Genomic DNA, 27,336 nt, shown 5'->3' on the forward strand with positions numbered 1-27,336 from the left:
TTTTGAAAAATATTTATTGAGTATAAATAAATGTCCTATACATTAAATATCAAGAAATATTCATTATTGATTACAAGTCAGGCTGTAATACTGAGGGAACGACAAAGTCAAAATATCCACTTGTGATACTGTAGCAACAATTCCATTCCAACACTAGACACATGATTTGCTCACAAGACACAACAAAACCTATCAAAAGAGCCATTACTTTGAGCCACCTATATGCCACAATAGAAAATGGTTTTGAATCATAATATGAACAGTCTCAATAATCTCATCTTCACTTCATCAATTTATCAGGTCATATTGAGACTGTCGAGTTATACTGTCACAAAATTTAAGATTTTATATCCTTGGTTTTATTTCAAATTGTTATTAATGAGTGAAAATGAGTCATACAAAAGCCAAAGATACTTTTAAGTTAATCTTTCATAAGAGAAAAAGAATCAAATTTTAGTGTAAGAAAGCTTCCCCAAACAATGAATTTCTTAACGGAAAAAAAATAAAAGAGCAGTGTAATTAACCTTTCCTTCAAAGAAGGGAAAGGAACTTAAATCTGTTATGGAAAATCTGGATATATTTCCTAGTCCCACAATATGTGTTTATTTTACATGTGTACTTGAATGATGAAAGTCTATGAAGCAGGTATCTGTGGCAATCCAAATTCATCCACCAGGACTCCATCCTGTGAAAAAGAATCAAGGTTTAGTGCCACTATTTTTCACTTGATAAAAATGATTATAAACACTAAGTAGCCAAAACTCCTTTCTAAGCATTTAATCAATCAAAACCAAAATCCCACTTAGAAGCCAATAATGAAATTTTTTATGAGGTTTTAAGGCAGGGATTGGGAGGGCATGATGAACTAGGTAAAGTTTTTTTGTTTTTGTTTTTCTGGGGATTGAACCCAGGGACACTTAACCATTGAGCCACATCCCAGCCCTTTTTAATATTTTTATTTAGAGACAGGGTCTCACTGAGTTGCTGAGGCTAGTTTTGGACTCACAATCCTCCTGCCTCAGCCTCCTAAGCTGCTGAGATTGCAGGCGTGTGCCACTGTGATGGGCTCCAGGAAAAGAATTAGAAAGGATCTAAAGGGATAATCCTTTATAGGGTATAGGAATCATGTAAGAGGAAGAAAGGTAAATATAAGAATAAATCTAAAAATAGAAAAAGGGGCTAGGTCCAGTGGTGTGCACTTGTAGTTGCAGCTACTCCAAAGGCTTAGGCAAGACAACTTGAGCCCACAAGTTCTAGACTAGCTTGGGCAACAAAGCAAGACCCCATCTCAAAAAACAAAACAAAACAAAAAATATCAAAACAGGAGAAAGGGGGGTTGGAAATGTCAGGAGGAAAGGCTGAGGAGTCAGTCCTTGTCTCTAGATTTGAATTTTCACTCTGATCTCTAAAGTGAATCAATACTTTTGGCCTCCCATATTCTTGAATGGGCAATGCCCTTACACAGACAAGCAGTCACTTCCATACCATACTTTACTACAAAATCACAGGCAGAGATACCTTATCATGTAAGAAACCCTACCCCACAGCACATTTAACTTCGGAATCTGACCTTCTAAAAGTGGAAATAAGATAGATGACTTGTAACTACTGAATTAAAAAGGTGGGCTAAGGTAGCATTCACAAAGATTATTTCAGGCAGGGGTACAGCTCAGTGGTAGGAGTGCCTGCCTAGCACCTGTGAGGTCCTGGGTTTGATGCCTATACTACAAACAACAACAACAAACTATTTTAGGAATGCTGAAAAAAAGAAACCTATGCACCTGGAACCTTAGAGTGGCCAAAGAGGTGGGTGTGGGTTAGGGTTGAATGGGGTGGGCAGTAGAGATAGGTAAGACTCCCTCAGGGAGAAAGGAGGAGTACAACTGGGAAAGATGGACAGTCACAGAAACCAGCTATAAGGGACATAGGAAATTACCTGCTCCCCACCCTTTGCTCCCCACTATTACAAGTGGAAAACATGATGAGGTTCCTAGAGAAGACATGAATTTCTAATTTGCTTAAAATCGCACAGTGAATAAAGGCAGACCTAGGACTGGCTCCTATTCAAATATTTTATCAATTGCTTGTGTATTCAATGTGTGTATTGGGGGATCAAATACGAGAGCTATAAATGTCCAGTGGCAACAAAAATTATAACACATAACGTTAGAAACTAAGATGGAGTATATAAGATTTCATAAGCAGTAAAATAATATGCTTATAATAATGCCAACCATGTAGATTTAGACAGGGCTTTAAGTTTGCAAAATCCTTTATATACAATATTTAAATTTTTCTGCACAATAATTTTGTGAAGTGTTTGCAATTATCTTCATCTTACACATGCAAGAAACAGATAAGCTCAAGACAGCTAAAAGATCTGTCATTCTTCCAGATAGCCTGATTTTTTCCACCTTGTTGAATTAGAATCTTTCAGCATTATTCTTTTGAATTATTCCTGCTATGCTGCTCAGGCTGGCCCTTGAACTCACAATCCTGCCTCAGCTTCCTGAGTAGTTAGCTGGGTTATAGGTATGCACTGCCACATTCAGCTTACACTAAGTTTTATACTTAAAATTATTAACCTCTTGTTTAAAAATTCCACTCAATAACTAACTAGTGTTTCTGGAGAGAGGGACTTTCTTTTACACTGCTGCCTAGCAAGGCTCATGCAAGTGCTGCTGCTAAGTTATCAGGAAAAGTTTAGAATCTGGATTGGAGATGTGAGTGTAGCTCAGTGACAGGGCACTTGCTTAGCATCAACAAGGCTCTGGGTTTGATCTCCAGAACCACAAAACTAAAAAACAAACTGAGTTGGGCATGTAACTCAGTAGTAGAGAGAACATTTACCTAGCATGGGCAAGGCTCTGGGTTCAGTCCCCAGCACCACACACAAACAAAAAAGTCTAGAATCTATAAATGGTACCCAGTGCTAGCTCACAACAAGAGTGATTATGTGCATTATAGAAATTGTCTCTGGGGCTGGGGTTGTGGTTTAGTGGTAGTGTGCTCGCCTAGCACATGTGAGGCACTGGGTTCAATCCTCAGCACCACATAAAAAACATCTACAATTAAAAAATAAATATTAAAAAAAAAAAAGAAATTGTCTCTGTATAGAGACACTTCTGGTCTCACTGGCACTATTTTGCAGCCTGTATGTTGTCTTAAGTAGGAAAACTGAGCTTTCAAGGGTTCCCAAAATAATGACTGGGACTTTCTTTTCTTGTTCTAACTTAAGACTACCTTTCGTATTCCCAGACTGGTGGGCATAAAACCTTTTCTATGTTGTATAGAAATATAAGCAGAAAAGGATTTCACCTTGTTTTTTGTGTCAGTGGGAACACCCTCTGGAATTGCAGGTGCAGATGCTGCTTCATCCAAGTAAGAACTATCTTCATCAGCCAGAAGCTCATCACCCAGTGCATCCAACTCTGAAATTAAAATAGTCAACATTTCAAAAAAAAAGTAAGAAAATTGACAGCTGCTTAAAATTTAGTGAAATGATTTGCAATAACATGAAAATTTAAATACAAAGGGAAAAGGATTACTCCTCGCCCCCGCAAATCCTAAAATTCAAGAATACAAAATAAAAGATGAAGATTACAAGAAACTTTCAGGGAAACTAATATGGTAAAATCTATGAAAAGCAAAAAGGAAAAAATAAAACAACCATTTCTCCACAAACTTGTAGGGTTTCCCTTTTTTAGGGGGGGGGGGGTACTGGAGATTGAACCCAGACGCACTTTACCATTGCGCTACATACCCAGTACCCACCTCACCCCGCTTTTTGCGGGTGTACCAGGGATTGAACTCAGGGGCATTCAACTACTGAGCCAGATCCCCAGCCCTATATTGTATTTTATTTAGAGACAGGGTCTCACCGAGTTGTTCAGTGCCTCACTTTTGCTGAAACTGACTTTGAACTTGTGATCCTCTTGCTTCATCCTCCCAAGCCACTGGGATTACAGGTGTGCACCACTGTGCCTGGCCCCCAGCCCTTTTATTTACTTTTTAAAAATTTCTCTCTCATTAATTGTTGGACTTGAAAAGAAAGTAGTGAAAGGAGGCATAAGATTGTTGTATATTGTGTGACCATTATACGAAATCAGGGTCTAGAACTGTCTATGGTGAAAGAATTGGAAATAGGAGATTTTTTTTTGGAAACTAGGGACTGAACCTGGGGGTGCTTAACCACTGAGCCCATCCCCAGACCTTTATATTTTTTAAAATTTGAGACAGGGTCTCACTAATTGCTTTATTGCCTCACTAAGCTGCTTAGAATGGCTTTAAACTTGAGATCCTCATGAGTTGCAGGGATTACAGGTATGCGCCTCTATGCCTGGCTAGCCAGAAAGAATGACAATAGTAGGTACTCATCAGCGGAAAATCAAGGGGGGGGGGGCGGGGGGCAGGGATGAATGCAAGAAAGAAAAAGGATCTAGGCAAAAATAGAACATGGAGAGAGAGAGAAAAAACAAAACAAAACAGTAACATGACAGGGAAATCATGCCATAGAAAATCTAGTATATAGTGGTTCTTTAATCTACCTAGTTTCATCTTTCACACAATTATAATGATAGCTTCTAGACTTTTCCCCCTAAAGGCACTCAATAATCCTTCCCACTTTTTTGTGCTAAAACCTCTTCTCATTTTTTAAGTCCCATGTCTATCCCTAACTAGTAAGCATGCTACATGCTCCCACAGTATCTCCTTCTTCCTAATAGTGTGTGCCCTTATAACTAATTGATTACTTGAAGCAGGCAGTTTATATTTCTCCCAGTGTTAGTGGAGAAGCTTCATGAATGGAGAGATCATATTTGTTTTCTTCAATACTGAATCCCTAGCACCTAGTCCAGTGCCTGACACATGGTAGATGCTCACTAAGTATTTGCCAACTATTAGTTCTTAATTTACTTTGCTATTCCAAGGGAGTCGATTCCAAGTAGGAAAATAGGGAGAAGAAAAATTAAAATGAAAATAGCAAGGAAAGGTTAAGCTGAGGACACTGATAGTTGTACCATGTCGGCTTTTGCTGAACTTTTCTTCAGTCTCACCAGTGTTGCTGGTGGAGTATGCAAGTCTGATGCAGGTGCCTCATAAGTTCTTTGCCCAGAGACTAACTCTTAGAGAATCCAGATAGAAATTTTTACTAGTATTTGGAGAGAGATTCCAGGAAGTTGTTCCTTTCAGACTCTAAAGCTATATATACATTGCTTGTCTTATAACTTACCTGCTTCCAGGTCATCTTCATCTAATTCTGGGGTGCCGTAGCTACGACTTAGTGCTTCTTGAATTTCATTTGCATCTTCCATCATATCCTCTAGCTGGTCTTGTAAATCCTACAGATATATATATGATGGGGTTTTTATTTACTTTTCATTATGTTCCTCTAAGTATTCTCTTTTCTTGCATTTTTCTTTGAATCTTCTAAGTAATTTTTGAAAAGACAATGTACATAAAAATGCCAAGTAACAAATAGTTCTTAACAATTGTTAGTTCACCTCCCTAAACCCACCCTTGACTAGTAACTGCTTTTTTTTAGATGATAACCAAGTAGAGACTCTAAAGGACAGGTTTGACTAAATTCTGAATGCCTCCTCTTACTTTTTTTTAGTGCTGATGTATTGAACCTAGTGCCTAGTACACACTAAACATACCCTCTCCCACAGAGCTATAGCCAAGGCCCCTGAATGTCCCTTCTAATTAAAAGTATGAGAAAGAATGCATAAAGAGAATTATTTAAAAATCAGAAGCCCAGCCAGGTGTGGTGGTGCACGCCTGTAATCCCAGCAGCTTGGGAGGCTGTGATAGGAGGATCATGAGTTCAAAGCCAGCCTCAGCAACAGTGAGGTGCTAAACAACTCAGTGAGATCCTGTCTCTAAATAAAACACAAAATAGGGCTCAGGATGTGGCTCAGTGGCTGAGTGCTCCTGAGTTCAGTCCCTGGTACCACCTCCCTTGCAAAAAAAATCAGAAGCCCAAAGATTTTCCCTAATAATGACTGCAACTGTCACTAACTTTATAATCCTCTTTCTGTTTTTGGTGGTAAAATATGATCTTAGAAATAAAGAATTAAATTTGTGGGGGGCTGGAGTTGTACCTCAGTAGTAAAGCACTTGCTTAGCATGCAGGAGACTAGGTTTGGTTTGCAGCAGTGAATATAAATAAATAAAATAAAGGCCCATCAATAACTAAAAAAATATTTAAAAAAAGAATCAAATTTGTGATCTTGCATTAATTTTTTCAGGGGGCTCATAGAAAATTTGTGATCTTGCATTAGCTTTTACAGGGGGCTCAAAAAAAGCAGTTACTAGTCAAGGGCGGGTTTAGGGAGGTGAACTAACAATTGTTAAGAACTATTTATGTTACTTGGCATTTTTATGTACATTGTCTTTTCAAAAATTACTTAGAAGATTCAAAGAAAAATGCAAGAAAAGAGAATACTTAGAAGAAAATAAAACATGAAAACATGTTCATCAGCTCCTTTCTATTATATAAAGTTTTACTTGAAACATTAAATCAAGAAACATCTAATGTATCAACACTTTTTTTTGAGTCAGCCAAAACCAGACTGCACTGGTAGGGAAAGGAGGCAATAACAAAAACGAATGGTGCAAAAAGTTGCACTGGGCCACCTTGGATAGGAAAACAGAGGTGGAATCAGGATAGGCTTGATATCTGACATTAGGCTGGTGAAAAAAATTGACTGAGGACATAAACCATCTGTGAATGATCTACTAATACTTAACTAGGAGACTACTATAACGCCAGAAATAGTGTGAAATCTATCTGAGAAGTAGCATGGCATATGAAAGTCAGTTTAGATAAAATGGTTAGAAGCATAGACCCTAGAGTCAGAAATACCCAAATTCAAATTCATTATTACTTAATGAAATGCAATGTCTCTAAGATTTTATTTCCTCTTTCATAATGGGATTTTTTTTTAAAAAAATATTTATTTTTTTAGGTGTAGATGGACACAACACAATACCTTTATTTTTATTTGGTGCTGAGGATCGAACCCAGGCCCTGCCTGTGCTAGGTGAGCACTCTATTGCTGTGCCACAATCCCAGCCCCAAAAATGGGATTATTAAGAGTCATATCTCACAGGGCTACTGTAGGGATTCATTGCAATAATACTTGGGAAACACCTAATATATTTTTTCTTTTATGTTCAGGATGTGCAGGACAACAATATGTTCTTCTTTTCTTTTTGGGGCGGGTGGAGGGCAGGGTTTACCTGGGGTTGAACCAAGGGGCACTCAACCACCAAACCACATCCCCAGCCCTATTTTGTATTTTATGTACAGACAGGGTCTCACTGAGTTGTTTAGAGCCTCACTTTTGCTGAGGCTGGCTTTGAACTCATGATTCTCCTGTCTCAGCCTCCCAAGGTGCTGGGATTATAGGTGTATGCCACTGCAGTATGCTCTTCTTAAACTGCATTCCACAGAGAGGGGAACAGACTAGTGCTGATAATGCCAAAGGTCCAAATCAACACCATTTATTCTTCAGAATTTCTAGAGCAATGCAACACACTTGAAAATTTCTTCTTGGCTTTCTGGTTTGTTTTTCCATATAAAAATGAAAGTAAGGGCTGGGGATGTGGCTCAAGCGGTAGTGCGCTCGCCTGGCATGCGTGCGGCCTGGGTTCGATCCTCAGCACCACATACAAACAAAGATGTTGTGTCCACCAAAAACTAAAATAAATAAATAAATATTAAAAAAAAAAAATGAAAGTAAAATAGAGGAAAAATTTTTTAAAGAAAAAGCTTTGCTTTTCTCCATTTCCAAGCTCCAAATACAAACACTGTGCTATACTTAGTAAAACATTCTTCTACACAGAGAAGCAGTGACTGAAACAATAATTAAAAGAAAGCAAAGCCAGGTGTGATAGTGCACGCCTGTCATCTCAGCAATTTAGTGAAATCCTGTCTCAAATAAAAAGTAAATAAATAAAAAAGACTGAGAATGTAGTTCAATGGCAAAGTACCCCTGTGTTAAATTCCCAGAACCAAAAAATAAATAAATAGGAATGAAAATACTATCAGAATAAGCTAATCAAATCATGTTTTAACATTATACATGTCAAGACAAGTCCCTCCAAATAATTTATGATTTTTAGCAATAGACTCTAGGATAGACATGGGGAAAAACCCATCACACAGCCAGGTATGGTGGTGCACTCCCAGTGGCTTGGGAGGCTGAGGCAGGAAGATCACAGAAGTTCAAAGCCAGCCTCAGCAACTTAGCATGGCCCTCAGTACCTTAAAAAGAACTTGTCGCAAAATTAAAAAAAATTAAAAAGGGGTGGAGATGTGGCTCAGTGGTTAAATGCTTCTGGGTTCAACCCTGGTACAAAATTTAAAAAAAAAAAATTGATAGCACTAAACTATAAAGAACTTTGATGCACTGATGTATAGAAACTAAAATGTGAAAGGGATTAAAAAAAACAACTCCTTCCTCTGCAAGGCAAAATAAAAAATGAGAGCAACTGAACAATGAAAATGTTTTACAAGTAAAATATTTGGAAAAATAAATCAAAGAAATTCAAAATATATAGCCTTGTCAAAAGACACATATACATATACTCCCAAGCTAAGCTCTTTACTAGTCATGCTGGCAATCTATAAGGGGACAGAAAAAGGATAATTAGGTGAGGGAGACAGATAGACAACCACAGATGAGAGATGGAGAGACACAGAAAAAAACAGACTGACCAAAGTTTCTCTTTTGTTCCTATTAAATAGTTATTTATTTATTTATTTATTTTAACCCAGGGGTGCTTTACCACTGAGTTACATCTTTTATTTTTTATTTCTTTAATTTTGAGACAGAGTCTTGCTAAGTTGCTTAGGCTCTCACTAAGTTACTGGGGCTGGCCTTGAATTGCAATCCTCCTGCCTTAGCCTCCCAAGTTGCTGGAATTACAGGTGTGCACCACCATGCACCATCATGTCTGGCCATATTAAATAGTTCTAATTAAAACAAGAAGCCCGGGCTGGGGATGTGGCTCAGCGGTAGGGCGCTCGCCTGGCATGCGTGCGGCCCAGGTTCGATCCTCAGCACCACATACAAACAAAGATGTTGTGTCCGCCGAGAACTAAAAAATAAATATTAAAAAAAAAAAAAAAAATTCTCTCTCTAAAAAAAAAAAAAAAAAAAAAAAAAAACAAGAAGCCCTAAAAGTAGAAAATAAAATAGCATTTTATATTCTGTTACCAAATGGTATTATACAAATAAGACAAGCATTTACAGAACATTTTCTCAGTGAATTTCTAGAAAAATATCATGAAGCTGAACTTCATGTAAGTAGAAACTTGTGGACCGTTTGAAACGGTTAAGGGCAGTCTAAAGGGTACTGGAAAGAAGTAAGACAGAGGAGGAATGCTTTCACTCTGAAAGACTGGAACTGCCAGAGAATACCTATGTGGAGGCAGTAAAATGCCTAGGACATAGTAACTGCTCACTCAAACACTGTTAGAATGGGGCAGTAATGCTGCTTCTCCTTTAACAGACTCCTATTCATCCACTCATCTACCATCAAATACTTTCTGGGCTCCAACTATGGCCAAACATTGTTCTAGACACTGCAGATACAATAGTGAACAAAATCAAGTCCCTGCCAGAAGGGGAAAAGACATTCTGGTCAAAAGGTAAAGGTAAAGAACACTATTACACATGCAGAAAAAAAGCCTCTTTCTTCCCTTAAGTCACCACTCCCTCCCTCTGCTATCTATCTTGCCATCTGGGCTGTTCACTTGACAGTTGAGTGCAGCCAGGCTTGAGGGCACAAAACCTAATCCCAAAAAGAAATGTTCACATTAAGGAACTAATGACTTATTAAAATGTGAAGAGACTTACTGCAAAGGAAAACAAATCTATTCCAGAAATTGTATTCAGCACTTTATACACATATATTCATTTAACCTTTATGACAATACTGGGACATAGGCAGTAATGTTGCAACTTCACAACTGAAGAAACAAACTAAAACTATTTGAGTTGTAAGTAACTACTGGATGCTTATTATGAACCAGGCATTGTGTGTGTAGATATACTTTCTCAATTATTTCACCTGCATAGTAACTGTATGTAGTATTAGAATATTTGTAATAATAAGGAAACCAAAAACTTGGTATCTTTTCCTTAAGTTATTCTATTAGGAAATGGCAGACCTAAGATTACAATCCATTTCAATCCCTTTTCTGTCCTATGCCCATCACATAAGCTTTCATCTGGATCCTTTCAAAAACTACTACACATTCTTTCAGAAACTAGTATATATCTCACCTCAATCTGGTCAATTTTCACTTCCTTGTATGCCTTCTTCATTTCCTTTACTCCCAGTTTCATAGCGTCAACCTAAAAAAAAAAAAAGTAGAAGAAAACCCAGTGTCTTAACTATCTTTAAAAAACTATGAGAAACAAAACATAAACAGGGAAAAGAGCTTAAGAGTAAAACAATAAAATCACACCAAAAAAGGTGACTTGGGATTACCGTAGTTTTGGTATCCTTCAGTGACTGGATGGTGTAATTGGCTTGTTCCATGTTAAAGGACTGTTGGGCGAGGTTGTCCCGCTGTTGCTCATACCTTTTTTTAGAGTCAATTGAGAAACGTAAAAAATGAGTCAGATAGAAATTCTCAGGAAGAAAGTATTCCTAACACTATGATCTTAAAAGAAAAGATTTGGTGGGATCAAAATGCTTAAAAATTGATCTCTAAGATATACAGGGGCACAAATAGTTATTCATAATGCCCTATTTCTAAGCTGTTTGATGTGTGTGCACATGTTTATTTAATTTTCTATGTAATAGATATTTTGTGTATGCCAGAGATATGTCCTTAACATTTTAAGAGAGAAAATTTATATTATTATTGTAAATTAGTGGTTTGATGTGCTGGTAATGTTTTTACCTAATTTATAATACATATTGAAAAAAAATAGGACTATTAAAAAAACAGATCCCTCCAGTAATTTCTTTTTGCATGCATTTTAGTTATAACACTATTTTCTATTTAACATGATAGCATTTGCTTTATCCAGTGTTACTATATATCTTAAAATGTGTGTTCATATTATTTCCTATGAGTTGGGTGTGATCATTCCAATGACTTGGGAAGGGTGAGGCAGGAAAATTGCAAGTTCAAAGCCAGTTTCAGCAACTTAGTGAGGTTCTAGGCAACTGAACAAGACCTTGTCTTAAAATAAAACAATAAAAGGATTGGGGATGTGACTCAGTGGTCTAGCACCCCTGGATTCAACCCCTGGCACCAAAAAAAATTTTCCTATGATAAATTCTCAGAAGTAGATCTCTTAGAGCAAAGGGCAAGCCTATTTTTGAGGTTCTTCATACATGTAGCTAAATGTTTTCCCAATAGACTAAATTCCTTGAGGATATTTTATTAATCTTGTACCCATAATTAGGTTATCCAACTAACTTAATATCTGATGTTTAAGATATTTCATTAAAATAAAGTTTTATATCAAACTGATACCACCTCAAAGACTTATGTCACTATGGTCTTTATACAGTATTTGTAACTATCCAATCAGAAGGAAATTTGTTAATTCATGGGACAGGCAAAAGGAAGAAGAGTATGACTCTATTATTAAGTTTCATCCCCTGAGCATGGTGGTGCACACCCATAATTCAAGCAACTGAGGAGCTAAGGCAGGAGGATTAAGTTTGAGGCCAGCCTCAGCAACTTAGTAAGACCCTGTCTCAAAATTTTAAAAAAAGGACAAGGGAAGAAATGGTCAAAATGCCCCTGAATTCAATTTCCAGGATGGGGAAAAAAAAAAAATACATAGACACACACACACACACACACACACACACGCGAGCGTGCACGCGCGCGTATATAAAGTTTAAAAGGACAGGGAAATGCCTGAAATATAACATTAAGTAGAAATGGATGACTTATATAATCCCACATAGTTTCAGTTTTCCTCTAAAAAATTATATGCACACATGCTACGTATACAAAAGAGAGACTAGAAGACATTATTAGCATTCTATTATTTTCATTAATAGAAATCTAAGTAAATATTCTTTCTTCTGCTCATGTTATGTATTTTCCAAGTTTCTAAATGAACACATTCCTTTTATAACAAAAAACAAAACTTGCATTATAGTTTTCCTTTCAAATGTAATCTAAAAGGAAGAAGATGGCATCTAATGTGTGATATGTCACTTTAAAATTGCAGGCATGGTGGCTCATGCCTGGAATCCCAGTGATTTCGGAGGCTGAAGCGAGAGGATCCCAAGTTGGAGGCCAACCTTAGCAATTTAGTTAGACCCTGTCTTAAAATGCCCCTGAGTTCAAGTCCCAGTACCAAACAAACAAAAATTGGAATAAAAGATATCAAAAAAATTTTCTGGTTCCCTGTTAGCTGATTATGTCTGATATCTACAACTCTGCAAACAATTTCATCAGCTGAACAGTCCATAGTAAAAAACCAAAGATACTACTTGGCTTCTGCTCAAATTCTGTGACACAGTCACTTAAAACAAAAAAATAAAGACTTTTCAAACTATTTTGGTGAGAGGAAACAAATAGTCAGCATTCCTATCTTTATAAACAAACAAAACCAAAAAAAGGCATCCTAACTAAATAATGGTAGAACTTAAAACTACAGGTCTGGTCAGTCCAAATTAATAGTCATTAGCCACATACAGCTACTTAAAGTATTAAAATTAAATAAAATTAAAAATTCAGTTCCTGAGTCATACTAGCCTAGTCATATTTCAAGTGCCCACAGCCACACGAGACTAATAATTACTGAACTGGACACACAGATATGGAACTTCTCTATCATAACAAAAAGTTTTATTTAGACCACTTTACAACAGATGTTGCTGAATAAGTAAAGGGGAAACCCAAGCTAACCATATTTAATTATATGTCAATAAAGCTTGTAATTAAATAAAGAATGCCTTGAAAAATGGTATGAAACCTGAAGGAATAGAAAACCATTTTGATTAAACCTGCTAAAGAGTAGGAGATTATGTACATAACTTACATCCGCTTTTGCTTTAAAACCCGCAAGGCTTTCTGCTTGACCATATTCTAAGGAGAAAAACAGATTTAATAAAAACAAAGTGGAAAACATACACATGGCAAAAAAAAATCTCCAAGAATTGTATCTCAGTGATGGACTGCTTGCCTAGCTTGCTTGAGGCCCTGGGTTGATCTCTAGCACCAAAACATACCGGCTCCTAAATTTTGTACTTCTCCCAAGCACTAATATTGTTCACTCTCCAAGTCTTTGCATTCCACATCTCTATATCCTGAACTACTTTCTCTTTCCCTAATATATATTAACTCAACCTCCAATTTGAACAGCATCCTTTTTTATTGGGGCGGGGGGGGGGCAGTACTAGGGATTGAACCCAGGGCCTGGTGCATGCTAGGCAAAAGCTCTACCACTGAGCTACATTACCAGCCCCATTCTGTATATCCAGTTGCCTTAGGAAGATTCCCCACTTGAATATCCTGCTATCAAATTAAATGGAACATGCCCAAACTCTTCAATCTTATGTTGGAAATAACTAATAGTAGTACATGCCTGTGATCCTAGGCACAGTGGTAAATGCCTGTGATCCCAGCAACTTGGGAGGCTAAGGCAGGAGAATGGCAAGTTTGAGGCCAACCTCAGCAATTTAGCAAGGCCATAAGCAACTCTACCAAAGCCTATCTCAAAATAAAAAATAAAAAGGGTTAGGGACGTAGCTCAGAGGTAAAGCTCCTGGGTTCAGTCTCCAGTACAAAAAAAAAAAAAAAAAAGAAAGAAAGAAAGAGAGCCACCAACCTCTCTCTTCTCGAGATTGAGAAACTTTAATCAACCTTATCTTTCCTCTCTCTGTTGTCTCCTCAGAGAGTCATCAGTGTTACTGATTTTCAGACTCACTCTCAAACTGACTCATTTTACATTATTCTCATGACTACCTACCTGGTTTGGGCTTTCACCTCCTGAAGTGTAGACGAGCTTTCCTACTTCTATTTTTCAGTCTACACCATTATTTAAGGTGACTGGGAAAAGCCTTCCCTTTCTATACTGTTCCATGTTATCAATTTATTTGTCTCCTCCAATGAGGAAGGAAAAACAAATATTACCTCATGGAAGATAATAACTAACATGTATTAAGTGCTACTAAGTTCTAGATATAGTACTGTACAGGTCTTATGAATCATCTCATTTAATTCTCATACAATAAAGTATCATTATCCCCATTTACAATAGCAAAACTGAAGTTCAGTGATGCCCTGGTTTACCTAATTAATAAGTTATAGAACTAGAAAACCCAGATAGTTCTATATCCATAGTGTATTCTTTTAAACACAATATTCTATGTTCCTACTAACACAAGAAAACAAGTGACTTTATCAAGGTCACAGCAGGTAGTAATAGTGATAGTATTAGAACATTGGTCCCACATGCCAAGTTCTGTCCTCTTTTTCCCAGCATGCCACTCCTTAACCAGATTATTATTCCTACTTACCCTGACCAACCTAGCAACTCACTGTTTCTCAGCATAGATCAGTGGAATATGTGAATTCCTACTTACATGCTTCTGGACATATAATCAACAACTCTCCTCTAGATCAAATGCTAGCCTCCCTCTCATATCTATCCACAAAATCTCCTTGAAGAACATACTTTCACATGTGTTTTCTATTTACCAGACTCTAAGCATCTTTTTGTATCCTTCAACAGCCCCTACAACCAGATGTTATTTCTACAGGTGCTCAAATTAGGCTGTCACAGTATCTTATGTGGCAGTTGCCAACTACCTTACCTTTGCAGGACCCTCTCTCATCTTTTTTATTTGATCCTTATACTTCACTAGCTCAGCATCCAATCGGGAAATCTTCTTGTCAATGGATTCTGCTCTGCTGTCCACCTTGGAGGAATATATAAAATGAAGTGGTAGTTATTGCAGTATACTTACACAGGAAGGGGCAGGAGGAGGAAAGTGGAGAAAGAAAAACAAAGGGAAGCATATGGTGAGGGGTGGAAAACAGTAGTTCACTGGGCAGGGTATGATTCCCAGTTGGAAACCCTGCGGGGCGCTTTTATAAGATACTCCAATCCCCTCTATTCTGATATTCCAGGTCCCCCCCTGAAGTGTATTGGGGTAGAAAAACAATTTGAGAATCACTGGGCTGAATTGAAATTTCCCTGGAATCATAGACTAGTCAGGCTGGGGGTTCAACAAGGAGGTGCATGAAATAAGCCAATGCCCATTAAACACCAGCTAAGACTAAACTAATGCCACCCACTAGGTCAGAAATGATGGCCTAATCTGAGGAGTCAGGGTTCTGAATTTTTGTATTACTGAGGTCCAGCAATGTTAATTTATCAACAGAGAAAAGACCCCTGTCATGAGAAGGGATGGAAAAGGGGTAAAATATCGGTCTGGACGAGGTGAAAAGGGTGTATGGGCCTAAGGCAGGTTGGGGTGAAGGAACCAAGGGGAGAGCAAGTGGACCGGGCAATGGCATCAGGATGGGTTGAGAGCAGGAAGAGCGAGACAGTGATGGGATTACAGAGTTCCTGGTTTGTGGAGTGAGAGGAAAGACTTGGGAAAAAAGGATGAAAGGACGATGTAGGTATGGAGAGGGCCGAGGTGTAATGGGCCCGGCTTCGGTAATGGGGTGGAGTAGGAGCCAGGAGCAGGGATGGGAGGGGTAGGGAATGTCAAAGGTCCTAAGACTACTTATACATGATCAGATGCCCACCGTGCCAATGCAGTCGGTCAGGCTGGGCGGCGGAGCCTTGGGTTTCGCTTTCCCGAAGAATCGGTTCATCTTGGGCGGCCGCGAAGAACCCAAACACTAGAAGAAAATCAAAAACGGAAGCGAAGTCAGCCCCGCTTCGACTTCCGGTTCTTCCATGCGCAAGCGCAGTGTTCCTAACCCTTTTTCCGAGTTTTCAGCTCCGCCTTCCCCGAGAGGAATTCAGAGCTTTGGAAGGGGTGGGGAGGAAACTGCAGGAGGAGGGGCCTCAGTGGAGGAAGTGGGCGGGACTTCAGGTGAGCGAGGCGGGGCCTTGGTTGAGTGGGTGGGGCCTAGAGGAGGCTTTAATACATAGGGTGGGGCAGGAGCGGGGCGTGGCCAGGAAGTAACCCGGTAAGGTTGCAAGACGCGGCGTTCAGCTCCCGCCGCTGGGCGGTCAACTGGCGCGGGCCTGGCGGAACGGGGCGGCTCAAGGAGACCGCGAGGCGACCGGGAGCGGCTGGGACCCCGGCGGCGCGCCCCTCGGCCGGGCGGGGAGCCGCGCCAGTCGGAGTCCCAGGCCGCGCGCGGCCTGCCTCGCTCTCAGCGTCCATCTGTCCGGAGTGCAGCCAGCGGACATGACCGATCCACCAGGGGCGCCGCCGCCGCCGGCGCTCGCAGGCCGCGGGTGAAGAAGGTTCGTTCCCGCTCGACGCAGAGCGAGAAGGTGACCCAGGCCGAGGAAGCGCCCCGGGCCAAGGAGGAGACCCGGGCGGAAGAGGTGGCACCGACTGGAGAGGTGACCCAAACCCAGGAAATGGCGGCAGCCGAGCTCTGCGTGACCATCACCCACAGTAAGTGACTGGCGGCTGGATGGGCTCAGTGCAGGACTCGGAAGGCCCCATGGGGTCTGTGGATTTGGCCATGTGTCTCCGGAAGTGTATGTCCTTAGGTTTGTCCGGCGTCCGGAAGTGTGGATTCTTAGCTGTGTCCATGGGCTGGCTTTTGTCTGGATCTTGTGTCATCACACCTTCCTTGTGACAGGTGTATTTTTTCTCTATTTGTTGAATCGTGGATGTTGGAACGTGTTCGCACACCTTGGCCTTAGTTGTTTGCTTGCGCAGTTATTGTGGGTTTTTTTGTAAGACTTGTGTTGAGCCACATTATGTCTGACTGTTGTGCGTCTGGACACCTACGTGTGTGATGACTATGAACTTCGTCGTGGCGAGCTGTTCATTATTTATTGAGTGCCTTCTCTGTGTTGGATGCTGCGTGCCCGCTGTTTAAGTGGGCCATGGGTCCAAGCATTAACTTTGGGCACTCGTTGAAGCTGACTAAACAATGTCTGTACACTGGAGAGCTGAGTAGATGAGGTGTTTTTCAGAACCAGCTAGGGGAGATCCTACTCTTCAAATCTGGAAGCCAGGATTCTAGATCCTGCAATTTTGAGTGACACTGAAATAGATGTCTCCTTTTAAGGCATCTGTTTTTTTCTCTGTAGCATTGGTAACCCCTGCCCCTGGTCACTAATCCCATTTTATGGAGCCGTTGGGAGAGTTCAAGTCTTGGCATAAGATGAATCTGAGGAATCAGATGGATCTGAGGCCAGTTCAAGGCACTGGACACAGGCTACCTGCTGTCTCTCCACTACCTAGAGAAGAATTGGCATCCATATTTTGTTTTGTTTTAGGTACCAGGGATTGATCTCGGGGCACTTAATCACTGAGCCACATCCCCAGCCCTATTTTGTATTTTATTTAGAGACAGGGTCTCACTGAGTTGCTTAGTGCTTCGCTTTTGCTGAGGCTGGCTTTGAACTCAAGATCCTCCTGCTTGCCCCACCAGGCCTGGCTTGTTTTTGTTTTATTTTATTTTTTTTAATCTCTTCTATTTGACTATATTCATTCATTCGTCTTTACTGAGCACCAATTATGGTGTACCTAGGTGTGCCCATTGAGAGAGACTTGGAGAAAAACAGTCCCTAGCCCATTATAGCAAGAGAGACAAGACAGTACAATTCAGAGTTCAGGGCAGTCAGACGATGGGAGGCAGATAGCTTCTGATGAGAAGTGTGAACTTTGGAATCAGATAGATCTGAGGCCAAATTCTGACACCCCTTCCCCTATTCAGTCTCCATAAGAAAGTTTCCAGTATGTGTGTGTGTGTGTGTTGAGGCTATTGATTGAACCCAGGGCCTCAGGGCCTTGCACATGCTAGACAAGAGCTCTCCTACTAGCTAAATTCCTTCATAGAGAAGTCTTTTTTTTGGTATGGGGATTGAACTGAGGGGTGCTTTACTGCTTAATGACATCCCCAGTCTCTTTTAATTTTTTTATTTTCAGACAAAGTCTCACTAAGTTGCTTAGGGTCTCACTAAATTGCTGAGACTGGCCTTGAATTTATGATCCTCCTGCCTCAGTCTCCCAAGTCTCTAGGATCACAGGCGTGTTCCACCATGCCAACTCATAGGATTCTTAATTAATTAGGACTGAGGTCAATTTGTTTATCTATGAAATAGGGAATGATAGTACCTACTTCATGGGATCGTTCTGAGGGTTAAATAAGATAATGAATGAAATGAGTCTAGTACAGTTCTACTCTGTGTGTGTGTATTTAGTTGTAGATGGACACATACTTTTATTTATTTTTATGTGGTGCCTCACATGTGCGAGGCATGTGCTCTACCGCTGAGCCACAACCCCAGCCCCCAGCCTCTACTCTTTTTTTTTTTTAATATTTATCTTTTTAGTTATAGTTGGACACAATACCTTTATTCCATTCATTTATTTTTATGTGGTGCTGAGGATCGAACCCAGGGCCCCATGCATACTAGGCAAGTGCTCTATCTCTGAGCCACAATCCCAGCCCAACTTCTACTATTAAGTGCTTAAATGTTAGGTCTCAGGCTGGGGTCATGCCTCAGTTGGTAGAGTGCTTGCCTAGCATGTGTGAGGCACTGGTTTGATTCTCAGCACCCATATATAAGTAAATAAATAAAGGTCAATCAACAACTAAAAAAATTTATTTAAAAAAATGTTAGGTCTCATTACAATTATTCATTCTTATGGTGGAGGAAACAAAAATCCTTGAGCAGGTCACTAGAGGAAAGCTGGGCAGATGTCAGCAGGCACTTTGAATTGGATAGAATTTGAGAATAGCCCTTGAATGCCGGGTAAAAATAAATGTAATAAAGTCTCATCCTTTATTGTTTTCTGTGAAGCAGTTATTTTCATCAAATGCTTTTTTTTCTCTCTAGACAATGAGAAGTATGACCTTCATGTTACCCCACAGCAAGGCAGCAATGAACCAATTGTCCAAGACCTGGCCCAGGTTGTGGAAGAAGCCACAGGGGTTCCACTGGCTTTTCAGAAACTCATATTTAAGGGTAGGTGTTTCTCTTCTTGCTTTGAGCCTTTATGGCTAAAGGACAGACTTAAAACAGGTTAACCTTACCTAACAGTAACTTTCAGTTTTCAAACTGGGGCAATTTTTGTTTATTTGTTCGTTTACTCATTCCTTTAAAAATATTGAGGACCTGCTATATATACTGGAACTTTTCAAACACCTGAATAGATGTCAGGTTTGAAGTAACATTACAGAAATCTTACCTTTTTTTTTTTTGGCATTAGAGTTCGAACCCAAGGGCACTTAACCACTGAGCCATATCCCCAGACCTTTTTATATTTTATTTAGAGACAAGGTCTCACTGAATTGCTTAGGGCTTCTCTAAGTTACTGAGGCTGGCTTTGAACTCACAATCTTCCTGTCTTAGCCTCCGGAGCCACTGGGATTACAGGCATACACCACTATACCTGGCAAAATCTTACCAATTTTGATAAAGCATGAGCAGTCTTTTCTGGCTAGGCTAGATCCTTTTTCTAAGTGTGTTCACCTGTTATCCCCTACCACTTCAATAATTTGTATTGAAATTACTATTAAATGATTTTTTTTCTTAATTGTTTAAAATCTGATTTCTTTTGTTAAGATTACAAACTCCATGAGGTCAGAGATACTGCTACATTTTAGTGCTTGGCATTGTTCAGACTATGTAGGTTTTGAACTTGGATGTGACAGGTCATTGGATGGTACTGATTTCCACTAGGACTCACCCCATCCCCACTCCTGTCCCTGCCTTCCTGCTCCCATAAGAACCCATTATTCTGGTATTTAATAGGGATAGATAGATCTCCTTGGGTGTCCATATGAATTTAATAATAGAAATAGTTTATTTATTTGCTTATTTATTTTGCAGTACTGGGGATTTAATGCAGGAGTATTCTACCAGTTTGCCACAAACCCAGCCCTTTTTATTTTTTTTTAATTTGAGATAGGGTCTCCCTAAGTAGACGAGGCTGCCCCAAACTTTCAATCCTGCCTTAGCCTCCCAAGTAGCTGGGATTAAGGCATGTGCCACCAATGTCCAATTTCTATGTATATTTCATAGTGCAACTCCTTGTCTTTTTAAAAGCATTTTATCTCTGAATTATAAAGACAACAGAAATTTGTATTTTAAAACAGAAGAAAGCACAAAAAAGAAAATGTTCCTCTGGACAAGGGCTTTTTTCTTCTTTTTCATGCTGGGGATCAGATTCAGCACTCTACCACTGACTTACATCTCTAGCCCCCCCCTACATTTTATAATTTTTTTTTCTTATAACATTAGGTCATCCACATTCATTGTGGCAGTAAGTTTCCTGAAAAATGGACTTTAATGACTACTACTCTTCTTTTTCTTTCTTCACTTCTTTCTTTTTTTTGGTGTGGTAAGTACTGAAGAACCTAGCCAGGGGCACTGAGTATAATCCCCAGTTGTTTTTTATTTTATTTTGATATAGAGTCTTGCTGAGTTGCTGAAGCTGGCCTCACACTTGGTGATCCTCTTGCTTCAGCCTCCAGAGTTGCTAGGATTACAGGCATGTGCCACCACACACAGCTCAAAGTCTTTTATTGTACAGATATATAGTTAATTATTTTCCTATTCCTGAATATTTGGCTCTTTGTAGTTTCTGACTATTGTAAGATTGTTCTGAATATTATCGTTTAAGAGTTATTGTGTAGTATTATGTGTGTTCAGTTATATCTAGAAGTGAAATTACTGGATTGACACTTTCAAAAAAGGTTATACCAATTTCTCTCTTCTTATTAGTGAACACACTTGTATATTTTCTATACCTTTGCTGAAATCTATTTCAGTGTTGTACATTTGTTACAACCTGGCATACCTTTCTTCTCTTTTCAGGAAAATCTTTGAAGGAAATGGAGACACCATTGTCAGCACTTGGAATACAAAATGGCTGCCGGGTCATGTTAATTGGAGAAAAGGTAAATTGTTTTTTCCACCAGAATTCCTCAGAATCAAAAGTCTTTATATGTGTCTGTCTGGATGGCCAAATTTGGGATCCAGATTCTGCATTGGTGAAACGCCTCTTTAAACAAATTCTTTGATGGGATTACCAGTTTCCCCCCAGTTGTTTGTATCTTCCTGCTTGTTGATGAGGGTTTTTGCTTTAGGAATTAGGAACTGTTATGTTGCCTCAAATAACATGGCCTTTGTTTTGGTGTGGAATCTCACTTTGATTAAAATGGTGCCTAGACAGGCCTTATTAGAATTGGAATTTGCAAGAGAGCTTTATGTTGAGCCTGCAGATATTAAAGTACTGCACACCAGTTTTAAGAGCCTGTTTCTCTTTAACCATCCATTTTACTAAAAAGTCTCCCACAAGAGGAAAACCCTCTTTGACCAAAAGAAAGTTTCAGATTAAAGAACTAAGGGGGAAAAGAGTCAGTTTGTGACAGGTGAAGGCAGTGGTCCCTGAGGTGATGAGAGAACACTGTGGCCATCCCTGCATTGTGACACAGTGGAATTGTTGGGCATATGAAGTTTCCTTACTTTGAGTGGCGTGGCTAAGTAGAGGAGGGCCAGAGATTAACAAAGTGGAGTCAAAAATCTAATCCAGACTTGGAACTATCAATAGACACAGACTCAGGATTTGGCCACAAAGAGAAATGGATAATTTAAGATAGTATAACAAAGCAGGAAGCTGCTTGTCCTGGGTACCAAGTGTTTAGGTGAAAGAATGGAAAAGACTCTAAATTTTTTGCTGAAGCGTCAAGGAGAATGGCGATGAGCACCAGGCAAAATCCATGGGTTCAGTTTGAAGAAGTAATGGGACCTCTAGGTACTGTCACAGAGTGTGTAAAGCCAAAACTGAATTCCATTCTGCTCCATCTTATCTGAGCTGTGTGACCTTAGGTTACTTTACTAAGTTAGCCTCGGTTTCATCATCTATAAAACAGTACCTCCCTTCTAAGGTTGTGGTAAGGCTTAAAAAACAATACAAGTAACATGCTTAGGATAGTGCCTACTATGTAGGGAGTGTTCAATATAAGTATTCATCATTGTCATCATCTTATTGAATAGGAAAACTCAACTCAAGGGTGACATTTAGGAATTCCATTTAAAGGGAGTTGTCAAATTCCACCTGTCTTGCCATTTGTACTCCTTAGAGGTATTTGCATTAATTTGTTTGCCCTCCAGTCTGACTGTTGATCAGCCCAAGGCTGAGGCTGAATCTGGCGTTTGGATTGGCTCCATTCTCTTAGCTCTAGGTGCCAGGACACTCACCAAAATGTTGACTTAACATCTTCCTTTTCTTTGAACGGGAGTCTTTGTAGATAGAAAACCTTGACATATAACACTTTTATTTGCTTTTGAAGAAGCAGCAGAGTTACGGCCTTTCAAGGTGAGCATTTTAGCCCAGTTGTGGCCAGATTTTCTTATGATAGAGGCTACTAATCCTGGTGATTATTGTTGTTTTTGTTTTGTTTTGTTTTTGTATTTTGCAGTGCCAGGGATCAAACCCAGCGCTGCCTATGCTATGCAAGTAGCACTAAGATATACTCCAGCCCTGATCTTGGTGATTAGTGACTTCATTTTATTCATCATTTTAGAATAGTCCAGAGGAAGAGGCTGAATTAAAGAAGTTGAAAGATTTGGAGAAGTCAGTGGAGAAGATAGCTGACCACCTGGAAGATCTGAATAAAGAACTTACTGGAATCCAGCAGGTAACTTCCGTCGTAAACTTTTCCACCTTTTGTAAGAACTTTGTGGATATCATATGTGGTAACAAGTGTAGGCTCTGCATTCAGACACCCTGTGATCAGATTCTTGTCCTGCCCCGCCCTGCCCTTCCCTGCCTCTCCCCCTCTCCCTCCTCTTCCCCTCTTCTCCCTGTCCAACAAACATTCTACTTCACAACATCCCTAGCCCCGTATCTTTTCTCTTACTTCAGACAAGTTTTTCTCAACTTCCTCATCTCTAAAAGGGAATAATGGTGGTATTTTCCTCTTAGGGTTATTGTATTAAATACTATAGGCTGAGACTGACACATACTGAATGCTTTCTAAGTATTATTTTCATTGTTATGTCAAACCCCAGTTAACATCTATTTGTGCCTACAAGAGAGGACATGTGTGCTTACAATCACAGTGACTTGGGAGGCTGAGGCAGGAGGATTGCAAGTTCAAGACTGGCTTCAGCAACTTAACCAAACCTTCAGCAACTTAATAAGACCATGTCTCAAAATTTAAAAAAAAAAAAATGTTTTTTAAAAAGGGACTGGGGATATAGCTAAGTGGTAAAGTGCCTCTGGGTTCAATCCCCAGTAACAAGAGAAAGAGAGGGAGAGCACTTGCCACAGGAGGATCATATTATTGTCTGAAATTGCTCCTCACTGTCCAGGGTGTTTCTATGTATTTAGCAAGGCAAGGAATATTTGGTTAAGTCACAGAAGCTCCAAATTCAGCTTGATCTTAGTGGAGTAGTGATGGTGGGGGTTGGGGTGGGGTGGGACATCCTATTCAAAACCTCATGTTAGAAATGGGATACTGACACCCAATAAAGATTAGGAGTAACTCAAGTCCACCTACTTCTTTTTCCCCTCATTTTATAACATAATTGGTATGTGTTTGTGTATTAATTATATAAAGTGATATGATAGCTGTATAATAAAAGTTTTACATACACACATAATTCCTACACACATAGGTAGTAATATAGGAAATAAAAATTAGCTGTAAGGCACAAACTAGTCAGGATTTGAGCCCAGGCCTGTCAGATCCTAAACCTGCCTCTTGTGTGCAAGTATGTACCTGTGATTTAGAGATAACCAATCAAAGCCTGAAATGTGTTTTCTTTAAGATTTTGATATAATATTATATATACTTTGTAAAAAAATTCTCTTATTAGATTAAAGAAACTGAACATTTTCTTACATCATTAAAAATGGTCGTACTGGGGCTGGGGTTTTTGTTCAGTGACAGAGCACTTACTTGCCAGCATGCGTGAGAACCTGTGTTTGATCCCCAGCAGTAGGAAAAAAAGGTCTAAAATTTGTAATGTTTTTTTCAAAGATTACATATCTCATCATGTTTGAATGTATCATAGTTTACCTAACCTAGTCTCTTTGTTCACCACCTAACATTATTTTTACCATTGTATATAATGCTTCTTTGAATGTCCTTGGTCATGAATCTTTTTTTTTGGTTATTTCTAGGTTTTGTTTGTAGAATGCATTATTTGAGTTGGAATTGCTGGTTAATATTTTAAGTTCTTGCTCTTGTTGTCAAATAGGCATCTAGCTCTTGGCTTTGGTAAACATCCTCAGAGACTTTTTAGCTCATATGACTGACTAATTGGTCATGAGGCCAGGCAATATGAATAAACAGCAAGATAATCTAATGAAAATAATGGCTACTGCCATTTGTTAGCGTAAGTCTTTCCCATGAGTTATGTTAAGCAACTACATATACATTCCCCCTTTTCCTCATAGTAACCCTCTGGAATATGGGTACCATAGTCTGTTTTTAAAATGAGGACATTAAGGAGTTAAGTAACTTGCTCAAGATCATGAGAATCCTGGGCAGTCAGGATCTGAGCCCAGGTCTATCAGACCCTAAAGCTGATACATTCTCTTTCTCTCTCTCTTTGCTGGGGATTGAACCCAGGACCTTGTATTTCCTAAGTAAGCTCTGAACCACTGAGTACATTCCATCACCCAAACACATGCCCTTAAAGTCTGCCTCTTTATATGCAGGTATATGCTTGTGACTGGGGACTTCACCAGAGCCAGGCCTAATGGCATTTGAAGCCCCAGTGACCCATGTGAGATAGAGCAGCCTGTAGCCTGATAAAACTCTTGGATAGGCACAAGGCCAGCCTTTCTGTTTTCTTCCAGGAGATGAAGTTGTGGGCCTGGCTTGTGACAGTGAACACAGGGCATGGTCACTTCATTGGTATTGTGGCACAGTTTTTCATCAGCCTTATGGAACCCTTGCAATAATACATCATTCCTCCACAGGGTTTTCTGGCTAAGGATTTGCAAGCTGAAGCTCTCGGCAAACTTGATAGGCGAGTAAAAGCCACAATTGAGCAGTTTATGAAGATCTTAGAGGAGATTGACACAATGGTATGTAAATATTAAGCTCAGAATAACTAGTTTTCTTTGACAATATATCAGTTTCACTTTTTTAATAATGAACTCCTAATGTCTGAGCAAACTCATCACTTGAGGATATTGAGCATCAGCTACTGTGTGCCAGACACCACGCTAGTTCCTGGGTGAATACACAGACTCAATGACAGTTGCTGATTTCTAAATACTCAGCTCACCAACATAGATCTTTGTTTTTTTTTTTTTTTGTATTTGTTTTTGTTTTAGATGTTGATGGACCTTTATTTTATTCATTTATTTATATGTGATACTGAGAATCGAATCCAGTGCCTCACACATGCTAGGCAAGTGCTCTTCCACTGAGCCACAACCCCAGCCCCTATGTAAAGTATCTCAACTTTTTTTAGGTGGTGCTGGGGATTGAACCCAGGGCTTTGTGCATATGAGGCAAGCACTCTACCAACTGAGCTATATCCCCAGCCCAGGGCTTTTGTCGTATACATATATGTAAATAAAATTAGCATCCATAACTCATGAAACTGGGACCCAAGTAGTCTGTGATCTCATGGTTGAAGAAACAGGGCTTTGTATTTCTAGCTTGATGCTTCATTCTTTTTTTTTTTTTTTTTTTAAGTTGTAGATGGACACAATACCTTTGTTTATTTTTATGTGGTGCCGGGATCGAACCTAGTGCCTCACGTATGCTAGGCAAGCGCTCTATCACTGAGCCACAATCCCAGCCCCATGATGCTTCATTCTTGAGTGTGAACTGCTCTGGGCTTGGGACACTTATGTTGTAAAAGAAAATATTATCAGAAGGTACTTTTCCTGGCATACTGAGATCATGGTCTGACAAGGACAAAGTATCTATACATAGGAAACAGTGAAAGAACAAAGTCTGTGTTACAGATCAGTTTTTATGGTTCAGACATTGAGACCAAAGATGCTTTTAGGAATGAGAGCCGTGGAAAGGACTTTGTAAAGTACAGACCTGGAGAAATGATCCCTTAAAATTCACATCTCATTTGCATTAGTGACCTATGATCTGTTTGGTGTGTTGTTTTCTTTTTTATATATCTCATGTAATTGTCACTGAAGATTATGTGTCAACTTTTCTTCCATAGATCCTACCAGAAAATTTCAAAGACAGTAGGCTAAAAAGGAAGGGTTTGGTGAAAAAAGTTCAGGTGAGTTGTGTGATAGTACCTGACAAACTGTTATGTGTTGGGGTTTGTTTATCTGCTTGAAATTTTCCAGTAGTGCAGAAATGTAGTGTTTGGCATGAGTTTTTATTTTTCGTTGTTGTTGTCGTTGTTTTGTTTTTTCAGCATGAAGCCAGAGCATCAGAGAAGAGCCCCCTTTGTGTCTCTTTAGTTTTATTTGAATTTAAACTATTTAGGGAGAAAGTTCACAGAAGAGCAGATAGGCTGACCCCTTACACAATCCCAGGAGGCACCATTTGTGTGTACAGTACCTCCTTCAGTTGTGTTGATGCAATGTCCGTGGCCCCGAGGAAAGACTCTCTGTCCATTACTGCCTCTGGGGGAGTTGTTGAGTTAGAGCATGGTCAGAAACCCTGACCCTATATTTTCCTCTCCCTCCCTCCTTTACCTTGGAGCCCAGGATGGTACCCATCTCCATCCTTACACAGTCTGTTTAGAGTCTCACTCACAGGTTCCCCAGAGTGGCTGAGTAAAGAGCTTTGTGTGGGCGGTAGTTGGCTAGTTCTGGAAGAGCCCTCACTGCCATGTATCTATCTTTTAGGCATTCCTAGCTGAGTGTGACACAGTGGAGCAGAACATCTGCCAGGAGTCTGAGCGGCTGCAGTCTACAAACTTGGCCCTTGTTGAGTGAGGTGCAGTGGAGAATGGTGCTGACTGAAGAACAGCTCTGTCCTCTCTGGAACAGAAATTGCCTGTTTCTCCATAGCTGTTAAAGGCAACTGGCCAATTATCAATTTTCCTACTCCTACACCACTTCTCAATGAAAAAGTACTATCTTTGCAACCTTAAGTAGAGCTCCTGTCTGTTTTCTTATTCTATTTCTATGTGGCTATACAATCCAGCAGGTGCCTTTTCCCAGCTCTTTTAACCAACTTTCCTCAAGCTGAAGAGTATTTTGGTTTGGTTTGGTTTGGTTTGATGAGCCTTAAGAAGG

At 39.7% G+C, this 27,336-nt stretch overlaps 2 protein-coding genes across 2 annotated transcripts; one reads left to right on the forward strand and one right to left on the reverse strand.

Annotated features, from left to right (window-relative positions):
- Chmp5 (charged multivesicular body protein 5) lies at positions 1 to 15,906 on the reverse strand. Its single transcript, XM_046457162.2, has 8 exons — positions 15,752 to 15,906; positions 14,809 to 14,913; positions 13,032 to 13,078; positions 10,504 to 10,597; positions 10,296 to 10,367; positions 5,231 to 5,339; positions 3,319 to 3,431; positions 1 to 685 (listed from the first exon to the last, which is right to left on the reverse strand). Exons 1-8 carry the CDS (start codon positions 15,818 to 15,820, stop codon positions 635 to 637), a joined length of 660 nt encoding a protein of 219 aa, XP_046313118.1. The 5' UTR covers positions 15,821 to 15,906; the 3' UTR covers positions 1 to 634.
- Positions 15,906 to 27,191, forward strand: Bag1 (BAG cochaperone 1). The gene is made up of 8 exons (XM_058578068.1): positions 15,906 to 16,044; positions 16,147 to 16,581; positions 18,984 to 19,112; positions 20,967 to 21,049; positions 22,679 to 22,792; positions 25,087 to 25,194; positions 26,304 to 26,366; positions 26,944 to 27,191. Exons 1-8 carry the CDS (start codon positions 15,906 to 15,908, stop codon positions 27,031 to 27,033), a joined length of 1,161 nt encoding a protein of 386 aa, XP_058434051.1. The 3' UTR covers positions 27,034 to 27,191.
- The last annotated feature ends 145 nt before the right edge of the window (positions 27,192 to 27,336 follow it).

The sequence above is a fragment of the Marmota monax genome, unplaced genomic scaffold (genome assembly GCF_021218885.2).
Source record: "Marmota monax isolate L192 unplaced genomic scaffold, Marmota_monax_Labrador192_F-V1.1 WCK01_AAM20220418_F8-fsc00069, whole genome shotgun sequence".
In the NCBI taxonomy this organism is placed as follows: domain Eukaryota; kingdom Metazoa; phylum Chordata; class Mammalia; order Rodentia; family Sciuridae; genus Marmota; species Marmota monax.

What these genes read in the sequence shown, in the direction of transcription:
- Chmp5 (XM_046457162.2), bottom strand. Translation starts at nt 15,820, where the DNA reads ATGAACCGATTCTTCGGGAAAGCGAAACCCAAGGCTCCGCCGCCCAGC. An exon ending in TGAAGATGACCTGGAAGCAG is followed by an intron (nt 3,432 to 5,230) that starts GTAAGTTATAAG and finishes TTTTAATTTCAG; the next exon opens with AGTTGGATGCACTGGGTGAT. An exon ending in CCACTGACACAAAAAACAAG is followed by an intron (nt 686 to 3,318) that starts GTGAAATCCTTT and finishes TCTTTTTCACAG; the next exon opens with GATGGAGTCCTGGTGGATGA.
- Bag1 (XM_058578068.1), top strand. Translation starts at nt 15,906, where the DNA reads ATGCGCAAGCGCAGTGTTCCTAACCCTTTTTCCGAGTTTTCAGCTCCG. An exon ending in AACTTACTGGAATCCAGCAG is followed by an intron (nt 22,793 to 25,086) that starts GTAACTTCCGTC and finishes ATTCCTCCACAG; the next exon opens with GGTTTTCTGGCTAAGGATTT. An exon ending in GTTTGGTGAAAAAAGTTCAG is followed by an intron (nt 26,367 to 26,943) that starts GTGAGTTGTGTG and finishes TCTATCTTTTAG; the next exon opens with GCATTCCTAGCTGAGTGTGA.